General features: G+C 46.3%; 1 protein-coding gene across 3 annotated transcripts in view; it reads right to left on the bottom strand.

Annotated features, from left to right (window-relative positions):
- Window positions 1-24,485, bottom strand: part of Zfp64 (ZFP64 zinc finger protein) — a 72,755-nt gene that overhangs the window by 42,267 nt on the left and 6,003 nt on the right. For 2 of the 3 annotated variants that reach the window (XM_026391005.2, XM_026391006.2), the window contains exons 3-6: window positions 13,764-13,928; window positions 12,616-12,678; window positions 8,796-9,047; window positions 1,738-3,322 (exon numbers count right to left, since the gene is read on the bottom strand). In XM_026391005.2, the coding sequence (XP_026246790.2) occupies window positions 2,040-3,322; window positions 8,796-9,047; window positions 12,616-12,678; window positions 13,764-13,928 (1,763 nt within the window). In that variant the 3' untranslated portion in view covers window positions 1,738-2,039. Of the gene's footprint in view, window positions 1-1,737; window positions 3,323-8,795; window positions 9,048-12,615; window positions 12,679-13,763; window positions 13,929-24,485 lie in introns of those variants that run through there. The other variant, XM_026391007.2, reaches the window with a different exon arrangement.

The following is a 24,485-nucleotide window of genomic DNA, read 5'->3' as shown; positions in this document are numbered from 1 at the left end:
AGTAGCTTCATTTTCCCCATACTATTCCATTTGTGATGTGTCCTATCTTGAATACACATCATATTTACAACAGGAAAAAACTCTTTTAAAAGTTGAAAAAAGGGACACTCTTGGGGATAGAAGAACAATGTAGAAAACAGTTTTGTAATGGAGGTTTCATAGTTAAAAGGTGGCTGAGTAATTTTCTAAAGAGCTTCAAGTAATACAGTAGTGTCCCCCACTCTCTGGGTTCATATTCCAAGACATTCCTTGAATGCCTGAATTGCAGTTGGTTGCAAACCCTATATACACTATGTTCTTTTCTACACACATAAACCTACAACAAAGTTTAATTTATAAATTAGGCACAGGAAGAGATTAACAATAATCAACAAAAAGAACAATTACAACAACATACTATATTAAAAGCATTTAAAACGTATGAACTTATTTCTGGAATTTTCCATTTAATATTTTAGCACTACAGTTTGACTATAGGTAACTGAAAGCAAGAAAGCAAAACTGTAGATCGGGAGGCACTGTAATTCCAAAATGATAAAATTACTAAAAATTTCTAGCATTGTACACTGCAGGAATTCCTGTTTCAGACCAAAACCAGTTAATAATTCACTACTACCAATACTGACATGAAAATAGAGAAAGTCTGGCAAAGCTATGCAATAAGGCTTCAGAATTATATCCAAATACTAAGAATCCAAGAAAGAAGGGAGACAAAATCCAGCTTTAACTCTTTGGCTCTTTCGAAGGGTACTGGATCTGCATGTCTAATAGGCAAACCCTCAAGATTTCTAACATCACTGTTTTTTATTTCCCTAGCTTGTTTTTACCCAAAGCACAAATAACATCTTCATATGAAGGTGAGATGATCTACATAACAAAAATTTTTTTTTCCTATTCCTAGGGATAGAACCCAGGGCCTCATGCATGGACCCTGCCACCGAGCTGCATATATATAAGTTCATATATTATGAAAAAGTAAAAGTGACAACTTAGGCAAAAATGCATCTAAGTATGCTCATAACAGTTTAATCATGCTTTCAGAATAGTGACCACCCCTCTTTATCAATCCTTGTCTACATGGAAAATCAGAGATATTAAACCCCTGGAGGATATTTATAGGTATAAATAGGAGTAATTCCAGTTTCTCTCTGGCGCCACCTACCGATCAAATAGCATTTCAATTCAAAACAGAATACAATTTGAATTTCCCTCTCAATATAACCTATGCTAGGTGCTTTTCCAAAACCATTCATCTGGATTCCGGATCTGTACAGATATCAACAACCAAAAAAAGTCCTAGAAAAGTCCTCTCAAATTTTAGTAGAAACTTGCATCATATTTGTGTTTAAAAAGGGGTCACTTTAGGTACTGCACTTTTTCCATATAAGTGTGAAGGTGGTAAAGTGTTTGTGCAATATTCATGAGAGAACTAAAAGCCTCTGCTACTTCCAGTTCCCTTTAATTATACAATGATTTACACTCCCTCAGACCCAAACCATATCTCAAGAAGCATTAACGTTCGGGATCTTTTAACCAGGTATCAATTTATTGGGGAACTGTTTGTTCATTAGCACTAAACATTTTTTTTTCAAGTATTCATGTCACATTATGTAGAAAATGGTTCTCCAAGCCAATAGATGTGTATCTATGTAATACACTAACACCCCAAATTCTGGGAGGTATTTCAGAATGGGGCTTAAGAGAGGCTAGGAAGTACCATCTACTACACAAATTGAATGAGATGGAAAAGAACCTTTATTACAGTTGAAAAATCAAATTGGAAACAAACAAATGTATTCACGACTTAACCCATTTAATCCCCACTCCTAATTGGAATCATCCTGGTAACATTTAAGATTCTACCGTAGAACGCGGTGATTCAGAGGTGGTCTCAAAGTAGTTACAGTGTTAAAAAAATTACAGTAAGAAGTTCAAAATACGATTTATTACAGGGGGCGGTCACGGCAATCCTTAAAAACATCAAGAGCCAACCTTTCACAGAACACTACTCCTCATTTCTCGTCCCCCTTTTCTCAGTACTAATCGGGTATGGAATCGGCGGGACACAGCAGAGCGGGGTGCGCCGCCCCTTGGATGATGGAGTACGTCTGCTTGGGCAGCTCTTGCTGCGAAGAGGAGGAGAATATCGGTGGAGCCGTGGTGGCCACCGCGATGCTCTGGCCCCCGTCGCTCACCACGGTCACTTCAGCTGTCCCCTCCTGAATCAAAGCATTAAGGCCTTCAAAGTCAGTGCACGTGATACCCGAGCTGGCGATGAACGTCTGGTTGCCGGACGCTTCCTGGGGCCCGGCGGCGGCCGTGGGGATGAGAGTCTGGTGCAGCGTGGCCCCGTCGGTCTGGTCATGGGTGGTCAGCAGGACAGTCGGCTGGCTCATGGCGCCTGCCTCGCTCGGACATCCCGAGGTCTGAGGAGGCGCGATCAGACTGACCTGGCGCAGGATCTGCAGCCGGCTGTTCCCTGGGAGCTCCTCTGGGCTCTGGGCCACCAGGGCAGGTGGCACGATGTTGACTGCGGCCGCAGCGGCCTGGACGATGGTGTTGGTCTGGGGCACCTGATGCCCCACGATGATTTTGACTCTTCCCTCGCTGAACTGGGGCACCTGGCTGGGCTGGAGAGGCACCTGGAGGTGGCCGACCGTGAGGGGCGTGGCGGGCTGCTTGCTGGGGTCGATCTGAAACTGGAGGACGGTCACATCCGAGTTCTTATTCTCGTTGTACTCACTGTGCTGCCTCTTGTGGCTCCGGAGCGAATCCTCCCGCATGAACGAGGCGTCGCATATGTCACAGTGAAAAGTCTTCTTGGCGTCCAGCTTGGCCACCTGCCGGCTGCTCTGCCTGCCGGTTTCCTTCCTCTCCAGGGCCTCGGTCTTGACCATGTCCCCGTGGAACTTCTTCATGTGCTTGCTCAAGTTGCTGGGCTGCTTGGTGTCGAAGCTGCAGTAGCTGCACTTGAAGGGGCGCTCGGTGCAGTGGATGCGCTCGTGGACGCGCAGGGCCGCCTTGCTGGAGCACGAGTAGCTGCACTCCGAGCACTTCTCCGGGTGCTCCGACTGGTGCACGCGGCTGTGCTTCCGGAGGGTGGCTTTGCTGTCACCCAGGAAGTCGCAATGTGGACACTTGAAGTTATTCCCGCTGTGTTTGATGCGGATGTGCGACTTGAGGTTCCCCTTCATGGTGCAGCGGACATTGCAGAACTCGCACTTGAAAGGCTTCTCCCCCGAGTGCACGCGCATGTGCCTTTTCAAGTCCGAGCTGATTTTGAACTTGGCGCTACAGAGCCAGCACTGGAAGGGGGCGTCCCCTGTCAACACAAGGTGAGTTTCCATAAGAACAGGCAGCAACAACCACAGAGGATCCCCCCGTAGCACACACCAGAAAACTGCTTAAACCAAGGCGAGCGGGAGGCGACCTTCTAACTGCAGCTCCCAGCAGCCCCTGGGAGGAGGGAGGAGGGAAGGACTTCTCTTCTTCCCCAACACCTGAACCACCACCACGTGCTTTTGCACACTACCGCCCTTAGGAAGCCCAGAAGAAAAATGGGAGTTGGAAAAGAGCTATATAATAGTCCCAAAAAAGTTTTGCAAACATACTCGTTTATATTTAACACAATCAAACTATCTTCATACAGTTAATGCACCCACTTTGCTAGTTAATGGCTCACAGTTGCATAATTTTGTATAATCCGTCGATTTTGATTGAGTTACATGTTGTAATTGAGTCAACAACACATTTCCAAATGGGTTAGCTCCACGCTGCATTCATCCGAGGACTCTCTTTTTACAGTGACAGAAACACCAGCTTATATTTCATGCAGATTTTTATTAATAGAGACAAGTTTATTGCACAAAGTTTATTTATCCCACATGGCCAGCTGCGTTCTTTACTTGTGAAGTTACAGAATCCAGCTGCTTGATTTTTCAAAAAAAAAAAATCATATTTGCTGAAAGATGAGCAGGGAAAGTGAAATTGCAAACATCTGGATGGACACGATTTGTAAAATTTATTTTCTCAATGAACGCCAAGTCCAAATTATCTAAGGCACTGATAATTCAAGCAAATTGGTGACCCTTCATTTCAATATTGCTTAACCAAAGGAAATAACAGCAGCTAACAGTCTTCCATTGCTTTTGGGGACACTGTGCTGAGCTCTCCACCGAATGGTCTCCTTTCAGGGGCAACATCCCATGGCATGGGGGCTAGTATTTATTATATTTTATTTTATTCTTTTGGACAGTATTATTAATATCAGTCCTAATAGTATTGTACAGAAGGGCTGAGACCCAGAGAGACTACATAATTTGTTCATGGTCACCCAGTGGTCTGTGGCAGGGCTTGGATTCCGACCCAGACTGATTCTGGAGCCAAATAAGTAATTGTTTATTTAATGAATGTTTGCTTTCTAAGGCCATATACTCAAAAGATTGGGATTATGTTCCAAGTTTTTTTTTTTTTTTTTTTTTTTTTTTGGTATAAAACCTACAACATAACCATGAGCTGCTTGATGAATTCAATAGAGGTGGCAGGGAGCAATTTAACATGCTTCTTGAAAATTGGGAAGCCTAAGTCTTCACAATATACTGCATGACCAAATACCAGCAAGATCATGCATACTGACCTGAGAACAAAAATGACCAGCCACAGCCAGTGGGCCAAATGCTGCCCACAGCCTGTTTTTGTAAATAAAGTTTTATTGGAAACAGCCATTTGTTTACCCACAGTTGTTTTCACAGTCTCCTGGCAGAGGGAAACAGCTGTGACAGAGCCTGTAAGGCCTTCAAAGCCTAAGGTATTTACCCTTTCTGAAAAAAATTTCCTTTTTTCTGCCTTAGAGTGTTGTTCTTAACTTTTTTTATGTCATCACCCCTTTTGGCAGGTTAGTGAAGCCTTTACAACCCCTCTAACAATATGTTTTACATGCACAAAATAGACTAAAAAACAACAGGAAGACAAAAGAGGCCAACTAGATTGAAATAGTTACTGAAAATGTTAAAAGAAAAAAGAAAAAATTCTGTGATGTGGCAATGTGTACGCTTTATCAATGTATTAAATAACAAGAGCTAGCGGCGGGTCTTGTAACAACAGTTCTAAATAGAAAAGTGTGCTAAAGATATTTCCATCTAGATGCACGAGTGTGATGAAAACATCTATGATTTTTGCTGGCAATAAGTTCATGTGCTGTGTTACCAGACTGGTTGCCTGTTTTCATAACTGAAGGACACAGTTATTTCCAGTAAATGTTCCGAAAATGAAGTAATAAGTTTTTCACATTCAAGTTCAAGGGCCTATCTCCTAAATTCTATTCATGGGTTCCTACAAAGAATCATGAGCAATAACACCTGCTCAGGATGTTCTACAAGAGTTTTCTAGATACCTTCCTGCTCATATTACTGTGACAGTCATTTCATTTCTTGAACAATCAAAAGAACCGAAACCCAGAAAAACCAGATGAGCAAATCTCAGAGCTAAGTTGCAGAGTGTAACAGCACTTTCTGACCTGAAAAGCAAAGGGTCTAAACTCTTCTGTCATTGTATTTTGTTCTAGAAGAACAAACTTATTTCTTAAATGAAGTGTACTGGTCAGACAGGCCCACTGAACTGTAAGGTCTTCAAAGCCACTGACTGTTCCTACCTACTACCGGAATCCCCTCGGGCTCTGGCACACCGTGGGCTTAAGGGATGTTGCTGAATGAAGAAGGCACTGATACGTTCAAGCTGAAAAATCTTTCTTGAGTTTAAGTTGGTACTGAAATGACTGATGATTTAGTATCCTGAATCGACTCAAAGGTAAAAATAGAATCCTATTAATTTACAATTTTACGAGTGTCACCAATTTATACAATAGAAAAATTAACATTCCATGGAGACAATGCAGAAATGGCATACACCTAAATTTTTAGAAAACATACTGCTCTGAGTGGTAAATTCATCTTTATAGGTTGCAGGGAATCACTTTCATAAACAAATCCTTGAGTTTCTCTAGCTTAGTCTGAGGGAGAATACTGAAGAATCGGTTGGGCATCAGTTATGCTAATGTCATAGCTTGCTTAATAGCTTACACAAATGTCCCTAAGGCCCCTCCCCCCCCAGCCCCCACCCCTGTGGCCATGTCCTCTGCTGTGTATGTGATTCTGTTCACTTTCCCACTGCGGGCAGGGTGGCTTGCCATCACCCACAGCAGCGGGCTCAACCATGTCACTGGATTTGACCAATGGTATCCTTGATAGAAGGAGTGGCTTGACATGACCTTATGGGGCTGGCTTGTATCTCAGTCTTTACCATGAGGTGATCAGTCCTGGCCTAGCCCTCTCATCCCAAGACGACAACAGACAAGTAGTACAAAGATGAATTACCCCAGCCAAGGGTCATGGCCAACCAGCCGATGGCCAGCAGATTCTCAAACTTGTGAGCCCAGTCAAGGTCAGTAGTTACCTGGTGGTCCCCAGCTGATCCCAAAGATGTCAACAGAAAAGGCATATTGTTGTATCTACATAGGTTTAGTGAAGGTTTTTTCTTTCTTTCTTTTTTTTTAATATGTTGCGTCATTGTGACAAACAGATATGGATCTTAGTATCTAGAAATGAGGTACTGCCAAAGCAGAGGACCAAAACATGTAGCACTGGTTTGGGGACTGATTTGCAGGTGGAGGCTGGAAAGATGACAATTCCCATGAAATGGCAAGCATTTCATGACAAATATTTGGTGAAACTGCCACCTGGGATAACTTAGAAGGCAGAAGGCACGTGAGTTTGAGCTTTCTGAGAGAGAGAAATTCTAGACAGAATAGGGAGAGTGTTTCAGAAGCTGCCTATGATTAGGTACTGTGAGGAGGAAAAGCTTGAAAAAGACCTGAGCATCGTCCAAAGCAGAATTTAGAGGGAATATAGAATAAGTTAAAGATTTGCTGGATATAGTTTTTCATCTCCAACCAGATTTTCAAAGTAAGATGAAGATTCTGTTCAGGGAACTGATCTTAGAGAAAAGACAAATGAGAAACGAAGGGTCTGGATGTAGGATTCTGTTAAACTCCGAAGTGGTTCCCTTAGCTGGACGGAAGGCTTTCCGGCACCTGGGGGACATTAAAGAAGGAAGTCTCTGAGGCACGCGAAGAGGCAAGACTCCAGAAGAGGTGTGTGGCTTCTGGCATACAGGCACACAGGAAATCCACCATGTTTTTAAGATGGCTCTACCAGCCAAACCGTCACCGGCCTAGGCCAGCATAAAATGCAAAAAAGATCGCCCAATTCTGGTGGGCAGGAAGCAGGCTGAGAAGCTCCTCGGAGGATGTTTTCCAACCCTTATCACAAGTGGGATGATTTAGGAGGCAGAGGGAAGAACCAGGCAGCCAGCCCAAGGCCTAATCTTGAAACTGGTCCTGTCTCCGGAATGGGGGAACCTGGGAGCATCTGCCCAGAGGGTTTCAGAAGTGCTCTGGACCAATGGGGGTGGGGTCTCCATTCACCTTCTCCCAAACAGCAGGACAACTGTGGCTGTCCTGGCTGTCTGACCCCTGCATGCTGGGTGTGTGGCAGTGGACCTGGAGTCTCTTTATTTTGGCTCTTTCCAGATGAGGTGGAGCCACATCCTGACCTGCTGGAGACCACACAACCCTGGCCTTCAAGTCTGACCCGAAGACAGGATGAGACTTGTGGGGTCTTGGGGGTAGGTATGGATGCATTTTACCTGTGAGAGATGTGAATGATGATGGGGATGAAGGTGGAGTGCATTTGCACAAGGGTCCCCAAGTCCTCACCCTCCTCACATCCCTGACCTTTGCCATGTGACCTTATGGTGACCTCCCACTGTGGGTGAGCTCATCAGACACCAGGACCAACCGTGTAGCTTGCTTGCTGTAGCCAATGTGACGTAAGTAGACTTGTGTAATCAGAGGCCTGAAAGGGCCTCACCCAGAAAGGATTGCTTGCTAGTCCCTCTACCATCACTGTGAGGACAAGTCTAGGTCAGCCACAGTCCTAGGAGGAGGATCAGAGATGCATGGAGCAAAGTCAGGTCATTCTAGCCAAGGCCAGAGGACAGCCAGGAGCCTGCAGCCAGCAGATCCCAGCCAAGGTCTGTGGACACAGCCTTCGCTATACACATGGTTAAGCTGAGCCAACATCCACAGCAGCCCCCTGCTGACCTGAAGTACCTGAGTAATGAGTATTTACTATATGAAGCCACTGAGATTGGGTTGTGTTATGCAGCATCATCGTATATCAACAGCTAGCTTATACACACCCTGAAAGAAAAATAACTTGTTGAGTCATCTACTGTTGACTTTTCTGAGCTGTGACTTTTGTGTGTGTGTGTGTGTGTGTGTGTGTGTGCACTCACGAGTGTTTGCAGTGCTGGGGATGGAACCCAGGGCCTCTCACATTGCACTGAGCTACATCCCACCCCTGTGTGTTTGCTGATCCAGCTGCTTCGTGCTGAACTATTCAGAGGAAAATTTAAACATTATCAAAATGTCTGGCCATAAACCAGAAGTTTATAAGTATCCATTGCTTATATCTCTATTTCATTTAGCATTCCTCCTCAATTATTATATTTTACTTGCAAATATGTCATGTTATAGTTATAAAAAAATATCTGTCAAGTTGCAAACTTGACGCTATCCCTGATTTAACTGTGAAAGGCTCTTCTAGGCAGAAGAAAAGCAAAATTGCAACAGTGGAAGTGATCGGACACCTCCCCTCTCCTCTGTGGCCAAAGGCTCTGCGGTGCCCAACGCTGCCAGCCAGGGAGGCGAGGCGCAGCGCGGTGGCGGCGGGACTTACCGGTGTGGGAGCGCAGGTGGACGGTGAGCTGGCTCGAGTTGCGGCTGGCGTAGGGGCAGATCTGGCATTTGAAGGGCCGCTCGTCCGAGTGGATGCGCAGGTGCTTGTTGAGGCTGCTGCTGTCGGCTGCCGCGTAGTCACACGTCTTGCACTTGTAGGGCTTCACGCCCGTGTGACACCGCGTGTGCGTCTTCAGCTTGTCCTTCCGGCTGAAGCACTTGCCACACGTTTCACACTTGTGGGGTTTGTCTCCTTCACACACACGCCAAGGGCAGCAGGAAAGAAGATTAAAGAAGAAACAGCTTATTTCCTGCCACCTTGGAAAAGAGGAATTACGCAACTCCCTAAGGATATCTGGAAAACCCCAAAGCCACTTAGAGGGTGCCCAAAGAGCCACCGCGGTGGAGGGGCAGTTTCTTCTTCTATTTGCTTATTGGAAACTTCTTTCTATGATGAATGAGAATTCCCAATTAATAACAGGAGGCAAACAAAATAAAAATTCAGGCTCCAGCTGTGTGGGAGCCGGGGACAACTAATGTCCCCTGTATTTATTCTCTTTTCTCTTTTCACAGTAGACAAACCCTAAAATTTGAAACCCCTAAGGTTTAGCAGAGGTCATGGCTGGCGAGCCAGAGAGGACATTTCTCAGCTCTGTGTCTCAGTTTCTGTGAAGGCAATGGCGGGAAAGCCGTGTGTCCCTTTTGTGAAAGGAAGCACTTTCCTCCTTATCACCGACTGGAACTGGGACACCTGCGGAGTCAGCAGGTGCAGGCAGATGCCGGCAGGGCCCCTACAGATGGTGGGAGAATGCAGCTAAGGACAGAAGGACTTCCGTTCCTGCATGCCCTTCTGGGACAGAGAGGCCACCCTACCCGCTTATCTGTGGGTGGTTATGTGACAGACGCACAAACCCCTGTCCTGCTTGAGCTGGTGTTTGGGTTTCTCTGTTACAGCAGCTTAATCTGAACCTGACACATGTCAGTCGTGAACAACTGCTCATTTTTGATGTGTATTTTTTGGTGATGATGATGATGATGAATCATTATTGTTTGTTGGTGCATGTGTGCTTTTTTGGCACAAAAAAAATTCTCTTGGCTGACGTTAATTTAAATGCTTAAACTTTTGAACAGCATTGTAGCTCTGAATTATTTTATTTAATCCTCTTAACAATTGGAATTAGAACCCAGGACCATCTTGTTTATTTAGCCTCATGCTACAGTGATGCCCAATTGCCTACTTTCTTGTACCTAAAGTAATTTTGGTCATCTTTTTTTTTCACCTCATTAAATATTCACAACATGATTTTGAACCTGAAATTTTATTTTATTTTTTTAACATTTATTTTTTAGTTGTAGGCGGACACAATATGTGGTGCTGAGGATTGAACCCACTGCCTTACACAATCTAGGCGAGCACTCCACCTCTGAGCCACAACCTCAGCCCAGAAATATGTATTTTATACATGTGCCATCAGTGACTGAAATCAGCTCCCTACGTGGCCACTGAAGAGAAGGAAGTAGATGTTCACACGCTGATGTAGGAAGAGGTCCAGTAGCAAACGAAGAAGCAAGTTGTATAGAGTGCTACTTAAATTTGAATGTTTTTAGTTTCACATAAACATGCCAAATCTTTTTTTTTTGGGGGGGGGGTACCAGAGACTGAACCCAGGAGCACTTGGCCACTGAGCCACATCCTCAGCCCTATTTTGCATTTTATTGAGAGACAGGGTCTCACTGAGTTGCTTAGCACCTTGCTTTTGCTGACGCTGGCTTTGAATTTGTGATCTTCCTGTCTCAGCCTCCTGAGCTGCTGAGATTACAGGCATGTGTCACTGCGCCCGGCTAGGCATGCCAATTCTTTAGAATGGTATAATAAACCATTTCGTTCAGTTGAGTCAAAGGATTAGAAGAGTCTGAGAGTTGGGATTTTTCATTTTTTTACTATATGTATCAAATATGTACTTTGCCAAGTCCCACACAGCCAGGTGCTGAACTATGTTGTTAGTTAGCCAAAAGTGATCACTATCATCTTAGAACAAACATTTGGGATTTAAAAATACTTCTAAAACTTTCTTATAGATTATCATTTTTATTATTAAAAACCTTAGCAGTCAATTTAAAAATCCAGGAATAGTAATTGCTCAGCAATCCCTGTGGCCACTACTCTGTTTGTGTGCAATAGGGGGCAGATGCTTATTGGTGCATCTGGGTGGCTTCTGGCCAGCTTTATAGGCAAGAGCCCTGTGACTGTTGCTGTCCACCAGTCCCCAGGGGTTATTAAGCACACCCTTGTCTCTGAGGAAACTAGCAAGGTCGCTGCCTAGTCAATTCTTGGAGCTGAAGATGATGATGGAGGTAGTTCAGTTAATCAGGAACCACCCTACAAACACAGATGTGGCTGGCTGCATGTGGGCGTTCTCTGCAGATCTGCAGAAATTAAGTCATTCTCATTTGTTTTTACAATGGTCTCCCAGTCGCCACCAGGAATCACGGTCCTTAACTCTTTCAAGGATAAATATGCTGTGCTTGATGGCTGAAGCTTCAACCTCTGAAGGCCACATGGAAAGATTTATTGCTTCTCACATGAAAATGCTTGCCATACATGAAATTAAGGTCTGGATAATTAGAATGAATCTAAATGACATGACACAGTGAGGCAGATGAGATAGGATGGTGACCCCAGTGCAATAAGGCCCTCAGTCATCCCGGCCAAGGAATATAAAAAATAACTGTTGGCTGCTTCATCTTCCAAGGCTGGGCTCGACTGCAGACTCTGGACAACTAGTGAAAATAAAGTCAAATTCACTGGGTCCCTCACCTAGACACACTGACACTCTTTGAACATGTATAATACAATCTTTTGAACATGAACATCTAACACTTCATTTAAAATCGCCTAGAAGCCATTCTTTCTCCATGCAAAACATCTGGGAAACACAAAAATAACCCACAGTCGGCTTCTGTCTCTACTGGTGATGCATCTGTGGATTCAAGCAACTGCCAATCCAAAATATTCAAAAAATAAACCATAACAACAAACAAGTACAAATAAAAATACAGCAAACAACTATTTATATAGGACTTACATTGCACTGAGTGTTGAGAGTCATCTATAGTGATCCAAAGTATATGTAAGATGTGCCTGTGTGGCCAGGCACAGTGGCACATGCCTGTAATTCCAGCGGTTCGGGAGGCCAAAACAGGAGGATCTCGAGTTCAAAGCCAGCCTCAGCAAAAGTGAAATGCTAAGCAATTCAGTGAGACCCTGTCTCTAAATAAAATACCAAAAAGGGCTGGGGATGTGGCTCAGTGGTGGAGTGCCTCTGAGTTCAATTCCCAGTACCAAAAAGAAAAAAAAGAAAAGATACACCTGTGGCATCTATAAAACTACTATTTTTACAAGTCTCATTTTTGTAAAGGACTTGAACCTTCTCAAATTCTGGTAAGCTCCCCTGAAGATCCTGAAGGACAAACTGTATTAAAGAACATTAAAATGATCAGAAATAGCCACTTTCCTCTTCCCTGCTTGCTGGCCTGCTTTCTCTCTTTCTTTTCGTGTCCTAGGTATTGAACCCAGGGTCACTCTATCACTGAGCTACACCACCAGCCCCTTTAAAAAACTTTTTTAAAATTTTGCAACAGGATTTCGCCAAGTCGCCAAGGCCTTGAACTTGAGATCTCCCGCCTGAGCCTCCTAAGCAGCCGGGATTATAGGTGTGCACCACTTCATCCGGCTCATTTTTCTCTTTCTATACGTTCACCTTTTTCTCCTCTTTAGAAAAAGGGATTTGGGACACAGAGGCCAAAGACGCGTGACTTACCTGTGTGAATTTTTAAATGCCGCTCCATATCCTTCATACCATAGGCAGTCTTGAATTGGCAACCTAAAAACAAACAAACAAACAAAAAAGGAAATATTAATTACAAAGGAAAGCACAGTTACTTTTGAGTGGAGAACACTGGCAGAAACTTCCTACTCCAAGCCATGTGGGTTAGCAGCACAGTAAGGGCACAAAGGGATGTCATTCGCCCCTTAGGTGACACACCAGGGGCCCCTGCCCAAACCGTGGAGCCTCAAGTTTAATCCTGAGGAGACACCACACACACCTAAGTCCAGGCACATTTTGCAAACTGACAGGCCTGTACTGTTCAAAACACGTCAAGCCCCTCGGAGACAACGGCTTGACTGTTCCTGCTTAGAGGAAATTAAAGACACCTAAGAACCAAGTGAAACATGCGGTCATGGGTCAGACCCCGGACCAGGCAGGGAAGTGTTTTTCTTTTGAAGGAGGACATGAGTGGGACAGTGAAATCTGAGTAAGGTCAGTAAATGTGATACACACACACACACACACACACACACACACACACACACACACACACTAGTTTCCTGCTTTTGATGATTGTCCTGTGGTTCTATAGAAGGAGGCCCTACTTCTAGAAAACACAGAGGTATTCAGGGTAAGAGACCTTCAGGTCACAATTTACTCTCAAGAGACTTTGGGGAAAAATATATAGAGATCTATCTAGAAAGAATGGCAAAAATGAATGTGGAAGATGTTAGCATCCTGGGGAATCTAGATGAAAGGTATACACAGGGACATTTTTGCACTATTTTTGTAACTTTTCTGTAAGTCTGAAATTATTCCCAAATAAAAAGTTAAGCAAAAGTAAAGAAAGAGCATTTTTTCCCCCCCGGATGTTTTGTTAAGCTTTAGTGCAGGAACAATATTCATAGTATCGTCTAGTCTCACAAGTTCCCTTCGAAAGGCCCGTGGCTATAAGCCTTAGTGCCCCTGGGCACAATACCAGTGACAGAGAGAGAAGGGGCCTGTGGTGACATCCATGCTGGGAGGCTCTGATTTTCAGGCCAGACAGTATGTGTCATGTTGATACCCAGCTGTCAAGAGCCCTGGACCCCGACTGAGTGTCACATCCTCTACACAGGCAGGACATATGGGGGCCATACCTGGATAGCAACAGTTAAGCCTTTTCTGAGCAGGTGGGGTTGAAGGCTTTTTGGTGCGTGATGACTTGGTCGGGAGAGAGATGACAGTGGCCGTTTGGTTTTCGTTGCTTTCCGTGGGCAGATAAGTTTGATAGCCATGTTCAAAAACAAATTCTGGAGCTGAAACTAAAAGACATGGTCGTTATTTAATTCTCATAATAAAAATATCCACCAGCCATTCCCTTTGCTGACCTTTTCCTTGGTAGAGAACGAACATCCCAGTCTCCCTTGATGTTTAAGAGTGATTCCATGACCCAGTTCAAGCCAATGAGACACTAGAGGACATTTGTTGCAGGGCTTCTGATGGATGCCTGGAGCTGTGGCAGCCATTCAGTCACCAGGAGGAGAAAGTGAGTGAGTCAGATGCTGGGAGACAGCTCTGAAACAACAGATCCAGACCCCTCGAATGAAGAGGTGTTCCTACAATTTACATCAGGTAAGTTTTATGCTAAATGCAGCAGATGCCCTAGGCGCGCTGGTAAGCTTTATCACAAAAAAATCCTAACAAACTAACAGAAAAGTACTGATAGAAAGACTCTGGGTAAGACTATTCTGATAACGTTCTTCTTAGCATACGTTTTCCACATATAGTATTCCTGTACTTTTGCTGAAGTTTTTAGGCAAAAGGAGAGAGAGCAAGAGAGCGAGCACAAATAGGCAATGTCATAATATTTTTTTTCCTTTATTAGACTATAATCTGTCACATGAAGATTTGGCCTTGAAGAGGAATAAGTAAATAGTGGTTTTCTCAGTGGGTGGACATTATCAAGCTGAGAAGCCCTAATGGTGATTCTAAGAGCTGCTATCCTACAGTTTTCCAAACCTCAGGCACCCAGGAACCATCTTCAAAATTTTGCAGTTTTATGTATAGAATATACTTATTTAATTCCATGTAGATCCAACGTCACTATTGATTTTAGCCTTGCCCAAAGCAGTAACTTCCCTGATAACAGGCTGAAGCTGCTAATTGCATTTTCTCTTTACACAAACACGGTATTTCTTTGAATCTAAGATGTTCGATTAGATGATGTTCTTATTTTATTTAATTTTTTTTTCTTTTTTAATGTGGTGCTGGGGATGGAACTCAGTGCCTCATTCATGCTAGGCAAGTGCTCTACCACTGAGCCCCAGCCCTGGCCCTGATGTTCTTATTTTATAAGCAATGAAAATGTGGCCCATAAAATGCATTATGACCCGATGCTTTCTCATTCCTTAGGAATTTTATTTCATATTAAATGCATTCTTTAGTCTTCTGACATCTGACAGGAAACCCCGGTTCCTGACTCCTCCATGTGACAGGCTGGTTCCTGTCAAATAACACCTGGGTTCTGACAGCACCTGCTCTCCGAGCAAACCCAGGGTTCCCATTCTTCTCAGGGAATCCGTCGTGGGGGTTAAAGTCAGCCCACGGAGCCTGACAAGCTGCCATCCCCGTGTCCACGCCGAGTCTCTCTGAGGCACGCGCCAGCACCCGCCTCTGGCTGAGAGGTTTTCACTTACAGCCTGGGATTTATCGCCGGTCATGCCTGCTTTCAAGTGCCCTGCTTGGTTCTCAAAGTGTGGTCCCAAGCCAGCAGCACTGGAGCTACCTGGGAACTTGCTTCAAAGGTAAATTCTCAGCTTGCACCTCGGAGGCATTGAATCAGACCCACTGGGGGTGACAGGTGCCTGGAGACGGTAACTTAGTGTTCTAACCAGCTGTCTGGCTGATTCTGGTCACATGCCTGAGTTTGAAAGCCACCGCACAGACCATCCTATTCCAGTATCTCAGAGTAAACTCTAACCTGGCCTGGTCTAGAGGGAATCTTGCTGGGTACAGTGGTGCACACCTGTAATCCCAGCAGCTCGGAAGGCTGAGGCAGGAGGATTCAAAGATTCAAAGCCAGCCTCAGCAACTTAGTGAGACCCTGTCTCAGAATAAAAAAAAAAAAAGGGATGTGGGCATGGCTCAGTGGCTAAGCGCCCTGGGGTTCAACCCCCAGCATCCCTCTCTCTCTCTCTCTCTCTCTCTCTCTCTCTCTCACACACACACACACACACACACACACACACACACAGGGAATCTGCTCCCCTGGTTGCTGCTTTGGGAGAACTGGAACTTCAGTCATTCTTCCCAGGAGCGTTGGCTTCATTAATATCAAATCAACCCTGTTACTGTCTCCAGGCATTTCTGGGTACACAGCTGGGTACAGCGCTTCTCACCACAACTGAACCATCATGGAGAGACTTTATGCAGTGGGTCAACTGAAGACAAGCAGTTGCAAAAGCCTGAGGTGACAAGAATGGGATCACGTTTGTTCCCATGCACAGGAGGATACTTTCTGGCCGAGGATACTTTCTGGCCAAGGCCTCCTAGCCCGCCACTGCCTCAGGTGGGTGCCAAGGTGCCTCTGAATTGATTCAGGTCCTGCACAGCAACCTGCTGCTGTGTGACCTCAGGCCAGTTATGAATTCCCTTTGAGCCTCAGTTTCCTCACCCATAAGTAGGGATAATCCCCAGGTCCCCCTGAGGAGGTGGAGGTAAAGCTTAATGAGAGAATTTGATATCAGGATGTGGCCACCGCTAAATGACAATAAGCACCAGCTACTCTAGTTGAACAGATCTGGACTTGGGCCCAGTGCACCAAACTCTCCCCTCAAGTGGTCATGACCTAGGTGGCCCACTGTCCCTAACTGGGACTGAGGGGTTTCCAAAGGTACTGGACCTCTGGTGCTGCAACCAGGCTGGCGTGTTGTGCTGATGCGACCTCTGGACTTTCTGAACAGGTGGCTCCCATGCGGGAGGCACCCAGAGTGGGGCTGGCCCTCCTGGCAGGCTACCTCACAGGGGCCTCAAAACCCTCCTGGCGGGCACGTGCTGGCTCCGCCTGCCCCTTTCTGTTTCTGGAAACGGGTGGCTCTCTCTCTCTGCGCTGCCCTGCCACCAGCATCAGCTTTGCTCTCTGGCCTGGGCTCCCGAGGATCTGAAGTCCCTCCCAGGCATAGGTTTTCCCCAGGCTGCCGCGTCACTCTGTTGTTCCCTGTGCTGCTCGGGAGCTTGACATCTCCATGTGTCTGTTTCGGCTTCTGTTGTCTCGGGACCATAGGAGGCATCGTGCTCGTGGGAAGGTAACAGAACAAAGGGCATCAGCACCCACCTGCAGGGATCATTTTGGGTGTGTGGCCAGTCAGGTGTAACATGTGTCACCTAAGAAGACAGTCACTAGACTAGAAAGTGTTTGCTCAGGAGCAGGGGCTGCCAAGTGTCACCTTCCCTTAGTGCCTTCACCTGGAGGATGGGGCCAGGGCCTGTCTCTCTCCCAGGGCTGCTGTGAGGGTCAGGGTTGGCATCCGCACTGCTGGGATCTCGCTACTGGTCATTCATTTATTCAGTTCAGTTTCATGAAATGCCTCTTGGGCACCATGCAGTGTTCTAGGTACTAGAAACAATAGTGATCTAAAGGGACACAAGCCTGCCTTCACGGAGGTGACATTCTAGTTGGGACTGGGGCAGGCCATAACTAACTGAAATACACAGCACGTCAGGTGCTACATGCCATGGAGAAATGCAAAGCAGGGCGCTCTCAGGGGTGCTGGGACATGCAATGTGAGGCAGGGAGGTCCAGGAAGGCCTCGTTGGGGCCATTTGCACACAAAACAGGGAGGCATATGATTACATAGTCTTCTGGGGGCTGGGGTTGTGGCTCCGTGGCAGAGTGCTTGCCTAGCATGGGTGAGGCACTGGGTTCAATTCTCAGCACCACATAAAAAATAAATAAAATGGTCTTCTGTTGAAGGCATCTGGAATTTAACAGCAACCCAGAGGCAGTGGGTGACAGTAAGTGTCACACAGACAGGCAGCTTGCCTAACTGGCTTCATCCTCAGGGTCATGCCTCCAAACCTGGCTTCCCTCTAGGGTCCTCTGTGGACAGCGCATGTTGCGGAGGTACCCCAGGAAACCCTTCCTGTGGCCGTGGACACCAAGGCACTGCTGGTGACCAACTGCCTCCCTCGGCCCCTTTGGGTGTTTGCATGTGATTTGATGGTGGAGTCACCACCCATTCCCAGGTGTCAGTGTGCCTGTGTGTGGGGGTGGGGTGGGGCGGGTGGTCAGAAGTAAGACTGACCTGGAACCAACTTCTCCACATTCACCAGCTCTGGGGCCTTGACCAAGTCACTTCTCTACTCCTCAGGGTTACTTTGGGTCAGTCAAATTGTAAAGTGAGTGGAGACCACAGAGCTGAGAGCTTACTGTTCTAGTAAAGACTCCAGGAGGTTAAGACGTCCTGAGCGGGAACACTCAGTTATCAGCTGATATTGCTGACATTTGATGCAATAACAGATTATCATTCACTGGTCTGCATTTAGATTTCATAGACTGAGTGGCATTAGCCTTGGGGAATCTCTGGGCACCAAGCAGCAGTGAAGGCAGCAGGGACAGCCCCAGATCTGCCAAGGGGGATAGCAAGGACCACTATGACTCACCCCCCCCCCACTCTAGCTTGGCCCTTAAAATCAAGTCCCTGCTTAGTGAGAGAAGATCTCCTGGCCCAGCAGCTGAGTCTCAACACACCTGCGGGGGCTTTTGGTTTGATTGTTGCCTCCTGGGGATGTCCCTGGCTTTCCTGTGTGGTCAAGTGAGTCTGAGAGGCTGTCACATTTAGTCCTGGTTTGTAGCAGGGAAATCCTGAGCCTTTAGTTATTTGGTCATACATTTGCTTAAAATGTAAGCCTGCCATGTGGATTCCACAGGGAATCGAAATCCTTAGCTCCTTCTCACTAAGTGCCCTCAGTGGATGGGCTCATGTGCCCACCTCCTTTTCCACATGTCACCCTTCCACTGTCTGAAGACGGCTCTCACATCTCCAAAGTCAACCCGTTTCCTCTTCTCTTCTTCAATTAAAAAGCTCCATTAAAGGGGCTGGAGTTGTGGCTCACCTAGCATGTGTGAGGCCCTGGGTTTGATCCTCAGGACCACATAAAGGTTAATAAATAAATGTATTGTGTCCATCTACAACTAAAAAATATTTTAAAAAGGAAACTCCATTAAAAATCCTTTTCTCTTTTTAAAAATTATAAGTCATTATTTTTGCAAAATAAAAGTGAACACTAATTGTTGGCAAGTTTGGAAAGTACAAGAAAAAATTGCCGGATTGCTGTCATCATATGTGACACACATCATGTGTGTTCACTGCGGATTGTGCCTCTCCAAACCACTTAGCTCTACTGCAATTCAATTATTATCTAAACTGGGTGCAGTGGCACATGCCTGTAATCCCAGCCGCTTGGGAGGCTAAAGCAGGGGGATTGAGAGTTCAAAGCCAGCTTCAGCAAAAGTGAGGGGCTAAGCAACTCAGTAAGACCCTGTCTCTAAATAAAATACAAAACAGGGCTGGGGATGTGGTTCAGTAAGGCTCTTGAGTTCAATCCCTGGTTACACCCCCCCACCCCACCCCCACCCCCGCCCCGGGAAAAACAGCTGGGAATATGGCTAGGTGTTTAAGTGCCCCAGTAATCCCCCTCAAAAAAAAAATGGAGAAACTATTTAATGACCATCTTTCCCTCCATTTGGTAGGATGAGACACACAACCTTGTGGTCCTCCCTCTCCCTGTCTAACACAGAGCCTGGCGAAGGGCAGGGTCTCAAAGAACCTTTGTTGAATTAATGATCAACTAAATGGCTACCATATTCTTTGCATGCAGATTTTAGAAGTATAAAACTGGAATCATGGCTTAAAGTACTTTATAGTCTTCTTTTGTTTTTTTGCTAGACAATTATACAAGTTTGTCACCAAAGCATTTGCCATGTTATCATTTATCCAATATATAATTTCTAATGGCAACGTAATATTTCATTATTTTAAAATAAAATAATTATTTTAATCAGTTGTTGTATAGACTGATTAACCATTTTTCTTTCCTGGAAATTGAAGAGGCTTCTAGGTATTTATCTATTTATTTGGTACTAGGGATTGAACTAGTGTCCTAGGGGCACTTAACTACAGAGCCACATTCCCAGCCCTTTTTAAAAATATTTTTATTTTGAGACAGGGCCTCGCTAAATTGCTGAGGCTGGCTTTGAACTTGCAATCCTCCTGCCTCAGCCTGGGATTATAGGAATGTACCAAAATGCTGGGCATCTAGTTATCTATTTTTATAAATAGCACTTCTCCAGGATTTTTAATGTAACCCTAGCTTCTCCGCAGCTGGGCACCTCTGGGTCTGTCTGGATCCCAGGACTGAGCCTCTGCCTCTGGGTGGGGCCCCTGACCACGCCCCCTGCCCATCGCTGATTGGCTCAGCTGCAGACACCTGATGGCAGCTGGGCCAATCAGACTCGCTGCCCTGGAATCCGGGAACTGACACAGGGCACCCGCCAGAGGCCATGTGCGCCCATGCCATCTCGGGATTTGGCTACAACGAAGTCAGATTCAGTAGTTCTGGACGGGCCCTGAGATCCAGCCTCTAAACTGTGAGGGTCCAGGAAGCCCTAACACACGACTGGCTTCTAGTTCAATCTCATTTTTGAGACCCAGTTAATCTCTGACCTCAATTCTCCATCATTTCCCATCCTTCTATATAGTTTCCCCTTTGGCTTAAACTGTAGCAAGGCAGGAGGCTGTGCTGGGCAAAGAGTTCCAGGTACAGAAAATTAACCTGTACTAGGATGGGAACTCAGCAAACAGGAAAAACACAAAACAAAACAAACAAAAAATGCTAAGAATAATGATTCCTTCCGCCCCTGCATTCTTGCTTCTCCTCCTTGTGTTCCATTTCTTTATTCCTCAGATCTGTGGGGCCCTTGGAGGTGCTGGCTGTCCCTCCCTACTCCCCCCTCTCCGGGTCCAATGGTTCTCAACCTGATCACACACCAGAGATGCCCATGCAGAGATCTAGGGTGAAGTCTGTAGGGAGAGAGATCTATCGGTGTATTTTTCACAAGTTTTTCAGGTAATTCTCTGGCACACTGCTCTTTCAGAACTCCTGCTCCAATCTATCTAACGGGGCTGCGGTAGGAGTGAGGCTCTGCGGAGGGGCCCTGGGTTTGGAATTTCCCTGCTGAGCCCCTCTTCTTTGCCCCTTGCTACCTCCATTACTGTGGGACTGGGCATTTCCACATGTCCCAATGCTGGTGGGTGGTATGAGGAGTTTCTGGGGCTCATCAGGAGTTTCCTCCCTGATAAAGGTAAGCTGCTCCTCTCTTGTCTGTGGAAGTGGCTGGGAGGAGATCTGAAGTCTAAAGCAGGAACAGCCATCTGTGGCCACAAGGGGCAAGGACAGGATAAATGCCCATTGCCAAGGACAAGAAAATGAAAAGAACGTGCCACCAATGAGCCCCAGGGCCCACCTGGGATCGGCCTTTCCTGTTCTTCTGGATGTGGGAAATGTCTCCACTGTTCATCCTGCTTTTAATTTTGTGGGTTGAAGAGCAACAGAAAGCATGTGAACTCCTGAGCTGGTTCAGTGCCCCAGGAATCCCCGAAACCCACTGAGGATCGGGAGTCTGCATTTCATCAAAACCTCCAGTGGTCGCTGCAAACAAATTAGCCTGAGCAACTCTGCAGTGAGGGTTTCCCTTAACCCTTGAAAGCACAGGTTATACAGCCAGATACCATGGGTCTGAGAGCCAGTCCTATCATTTTCTGTCCCTGTCATTTTGGACAAGTGATTTATTTATTTATTTACTTACAGTATTGGGGACTGAACCCAGGAGGCATGCCACCACTGAGCTACAACCCAGTCCTTAAAAAAAAAAAAAAAAACAAGTGAGAGATTTGCTAAATTGCCCAGGCTGGCCTCAAACTTTCAATCCTCCTGCTTCAGTCTTCAGTCTCCTGAGTTGCTGGGATTATAGGCATGCACCACCACACCCTTCTTGGACAAGTTATATAATGCCCTATGCCTCAGGTTCATTAATGGGTGGTAATCATTATTAGTACCTAATTTATGGTTGTGAAAAATTACTTCATTTGAAGTACTTAGAAAAGTGCATGGCACCCAAACTAGCACTGCATGAGAATTATTATTATTGCCAGGTCCTCCGGGCAATCCCTGCATAGTTTGTCTTATTAAATTACTCATATGCTCAGCAACTTTCAGAAATAAGGCCAGAGTGAAAGCATGGCTTTTGCTACATACCTATGCCCTGAGTTATTTCTCTCTTGCCCCTGCTTCCAAATCTTACTCCAAGTTTCTCCACCACCAGCAGACCATGAAGAAGTGTTACCTTCCCATCACCTTCCTCCCAAAGGTCTGTTACACATTTGATCTTATTCACACACCCCTCCACCCCCTCACTTCCCGCTCAGGACTGATGTACTATTACTTCTTTGCACCTTTAAGGCAGCACTTGCTGGGGTTGTATGTCCTATGACTAAGTCCTCCTCCCTTCTCCAAGGGGCTTGGCCTCTCCAGGGGCAAGGTGCACCCCTAGGATCTCAGCCCAAGCACCTGGCACAAGACCATGCTGAAGCTCCCCTCCTGGAACCCTCCTGATGGGCCCAGGCTATGTCCTGTGCTTCATGCACATTAACAGGCTTGATCCTTCCCTCTGCACCCTCCTGCCCTCATTCAAGGGCTATTCTGTTAAGTGCCCAAGATGTGCCAGGCCTGCTGCTGGGGACAGGAAAACAAGACTGACTAGGTCCCTGCTTGTAGGGAGATTTAAGCCTAGAACCACTAATTTGGGGCTCATAAGCCAAGTTGGGCCTTCAGATTTTGTCCTAAGGCTTTCAAAATCAATTATGTGGCTGGGCCTTCCTTATGTTGATATCCTCTGGTCAAAGATCACGAGGGACACACCCCTGGTTGCAGCGAGGAAACCTCCACCATGTTCGATGTATGTGTGGGGAAAACCTGCGCCGGAAGCTATCAGCAAGCAAGGGTGACTCTGTGATTTGCATCTTAATGAACAGGATTGAGAGGGAGAAACGACCAGAAAACAGCTAAAGCTCTTAATAGGTAAAGAAGGGAGGCTTGGACAATGTTCCTGTTTTGTTTTGTTTTGTTTTTTTCTGAACTCAGCCACAGTGGCAGAGTGGTCTTGTTCTGGTCCTGCTCCAAAATAGTCACAACATGTCTTGGTCTGATGCCGATGTTCTGTGAAACTGTTTATGTTCAACAGGAAAAGGACATGGTGGACCAGTGAGAAGCAGGCCAGCTCCTGGCCACACCTGGACCTTGCAGGGACTGGCTGCTGGCTGGTGCCGGCTGCTCTTCCCTCTTGATCAGCTGCTGGGCTGCTGCACACCTGGCCATTGCCTGACCCCTTCCGCTTTTATCATCAAGTAACTGATTCATCACACCTGTGATGAATGCACAGAGAGAAAACAGGTGAGAAACCTAACCTCAGGTGTAGGGCTGAGGGCTGGCTTCTAGGTGGAGGAAATTTCTAAACTTGAACCTGAAGAGAAGACATCAGGCAGAAGAGGTGGGAAAGGCCGTTCCTCTGTCTGTGCTAACATTTTTCAGTTAAATCTCCTATCCCCCTGATTGGTGAGTACAAGAGGCAACACTGACAGCTAGAAGTGTCTTCCTCGTAGGACCCCTGCAGTCTGAGAGGGGGAGAAATGGAGGCATAGTCCTGTGAGGTCCCTGCAAATGGTACAGCCAGGATTTGTGCTGAGGCAGTCTGTCTCAGAACTCCAGACTCTTTAAACTAACAGACCCTGTTGTCTTTCCATTTATTATGGACATTGAAAATGAGGCACTGAGGACTCTTGGGATTTGCCCTGGTTAGAGGGCTCCTAAGGATCTAGGCAGCCAAGATCCAAACTCAGGAACCCGGGCTGGAAGCCTGGCTCCGTGGGAGAGCACTTGCCTAGCATGTGCCAGGCCCTGGGTTCCACCCCCAACTCTGCAAAAAAGACACAGAAAACCACCCCCTCCCTCCAAAACAAAAACCCCCAACACCTCAGGGATCTGATGACAGAGCCCCACGATTTTAAGCAGTGAACTTAGAAAAATGCATGTGGGTCGGTAGTTTTTTTGTTCACCGGCATCAACATATATTTTTATTTCTCCTAGGTGAAAGTTATTAAATCATATGTGAAACAACAGACAGCTTTCGAAGCTAGAAGGCAGAGAATCCGTTTTACTTCATATTCAACTATGGCACAGGGAGAAGTGGGAGCCAAGGGAGGAGGGGTTTGGCTGGATCAAGGACAGAGCAGTCTGGGAGCAGATGAGGATTACGGGCAATGGCTGTGCAGGGGTCAGACTGTGGCCCTGGGCAGTGAGTGACCCTGCAACCTGGCTGAGACCTGGCTCCCCCGGGAGCTTGTTAAGAATACAGATGCCTGAGTGTCTCATTCAGGAGTGAAGCCAGGCACTGGCACCTCTAACAAGCTCCCTGGGGATCCTGGTCCACAGGTAGGGGCTGGGACTGCTAGATAATGGAACCCTGAAGCCCAAACTTGAGGGAGTGGAGCCCAGAAAACCTTCTAGGGAAAAGACAGCAGCACGCTGCTTGAGTAGCTGGCCCCAGAGCAGACACAATGGGAGGAGCCGCTGAGCCAGGTGGAGAAGAGACGCAGGGTGGTGGCACTGTCCCTTCACGGATGTCTGCATCAGTGAGAGTGGTCACTGAACCCACTGACTTGGCCCTTCATGTGAACCCTTACAGCAGCCTCACAGTGGCCCATCAGGTCTTGCCCCTCTTCTGACAGATGGCAGTGAGCGAGACAGGAAGTGACCGGCCCACA

Source organism: Urocitellus parryii, chromosome 6, assembly GCF_045843805.1.
Source record: "Urocitellus parryii isolate mUroPar1 chromosome 6, mUroPar1.hap1, whole genome shotgun sequence".
Classification (NCBI taxonomy): domain Eukaryota; kingdom Metazoa; phylum Chordata; class Mammalia; order Rodentia; family Sciuridae; genus Urocitellus; species Urocitellus parryii.
This window is presented reverse-complemented; position numbering and strand designations above follow the sequence as displayed.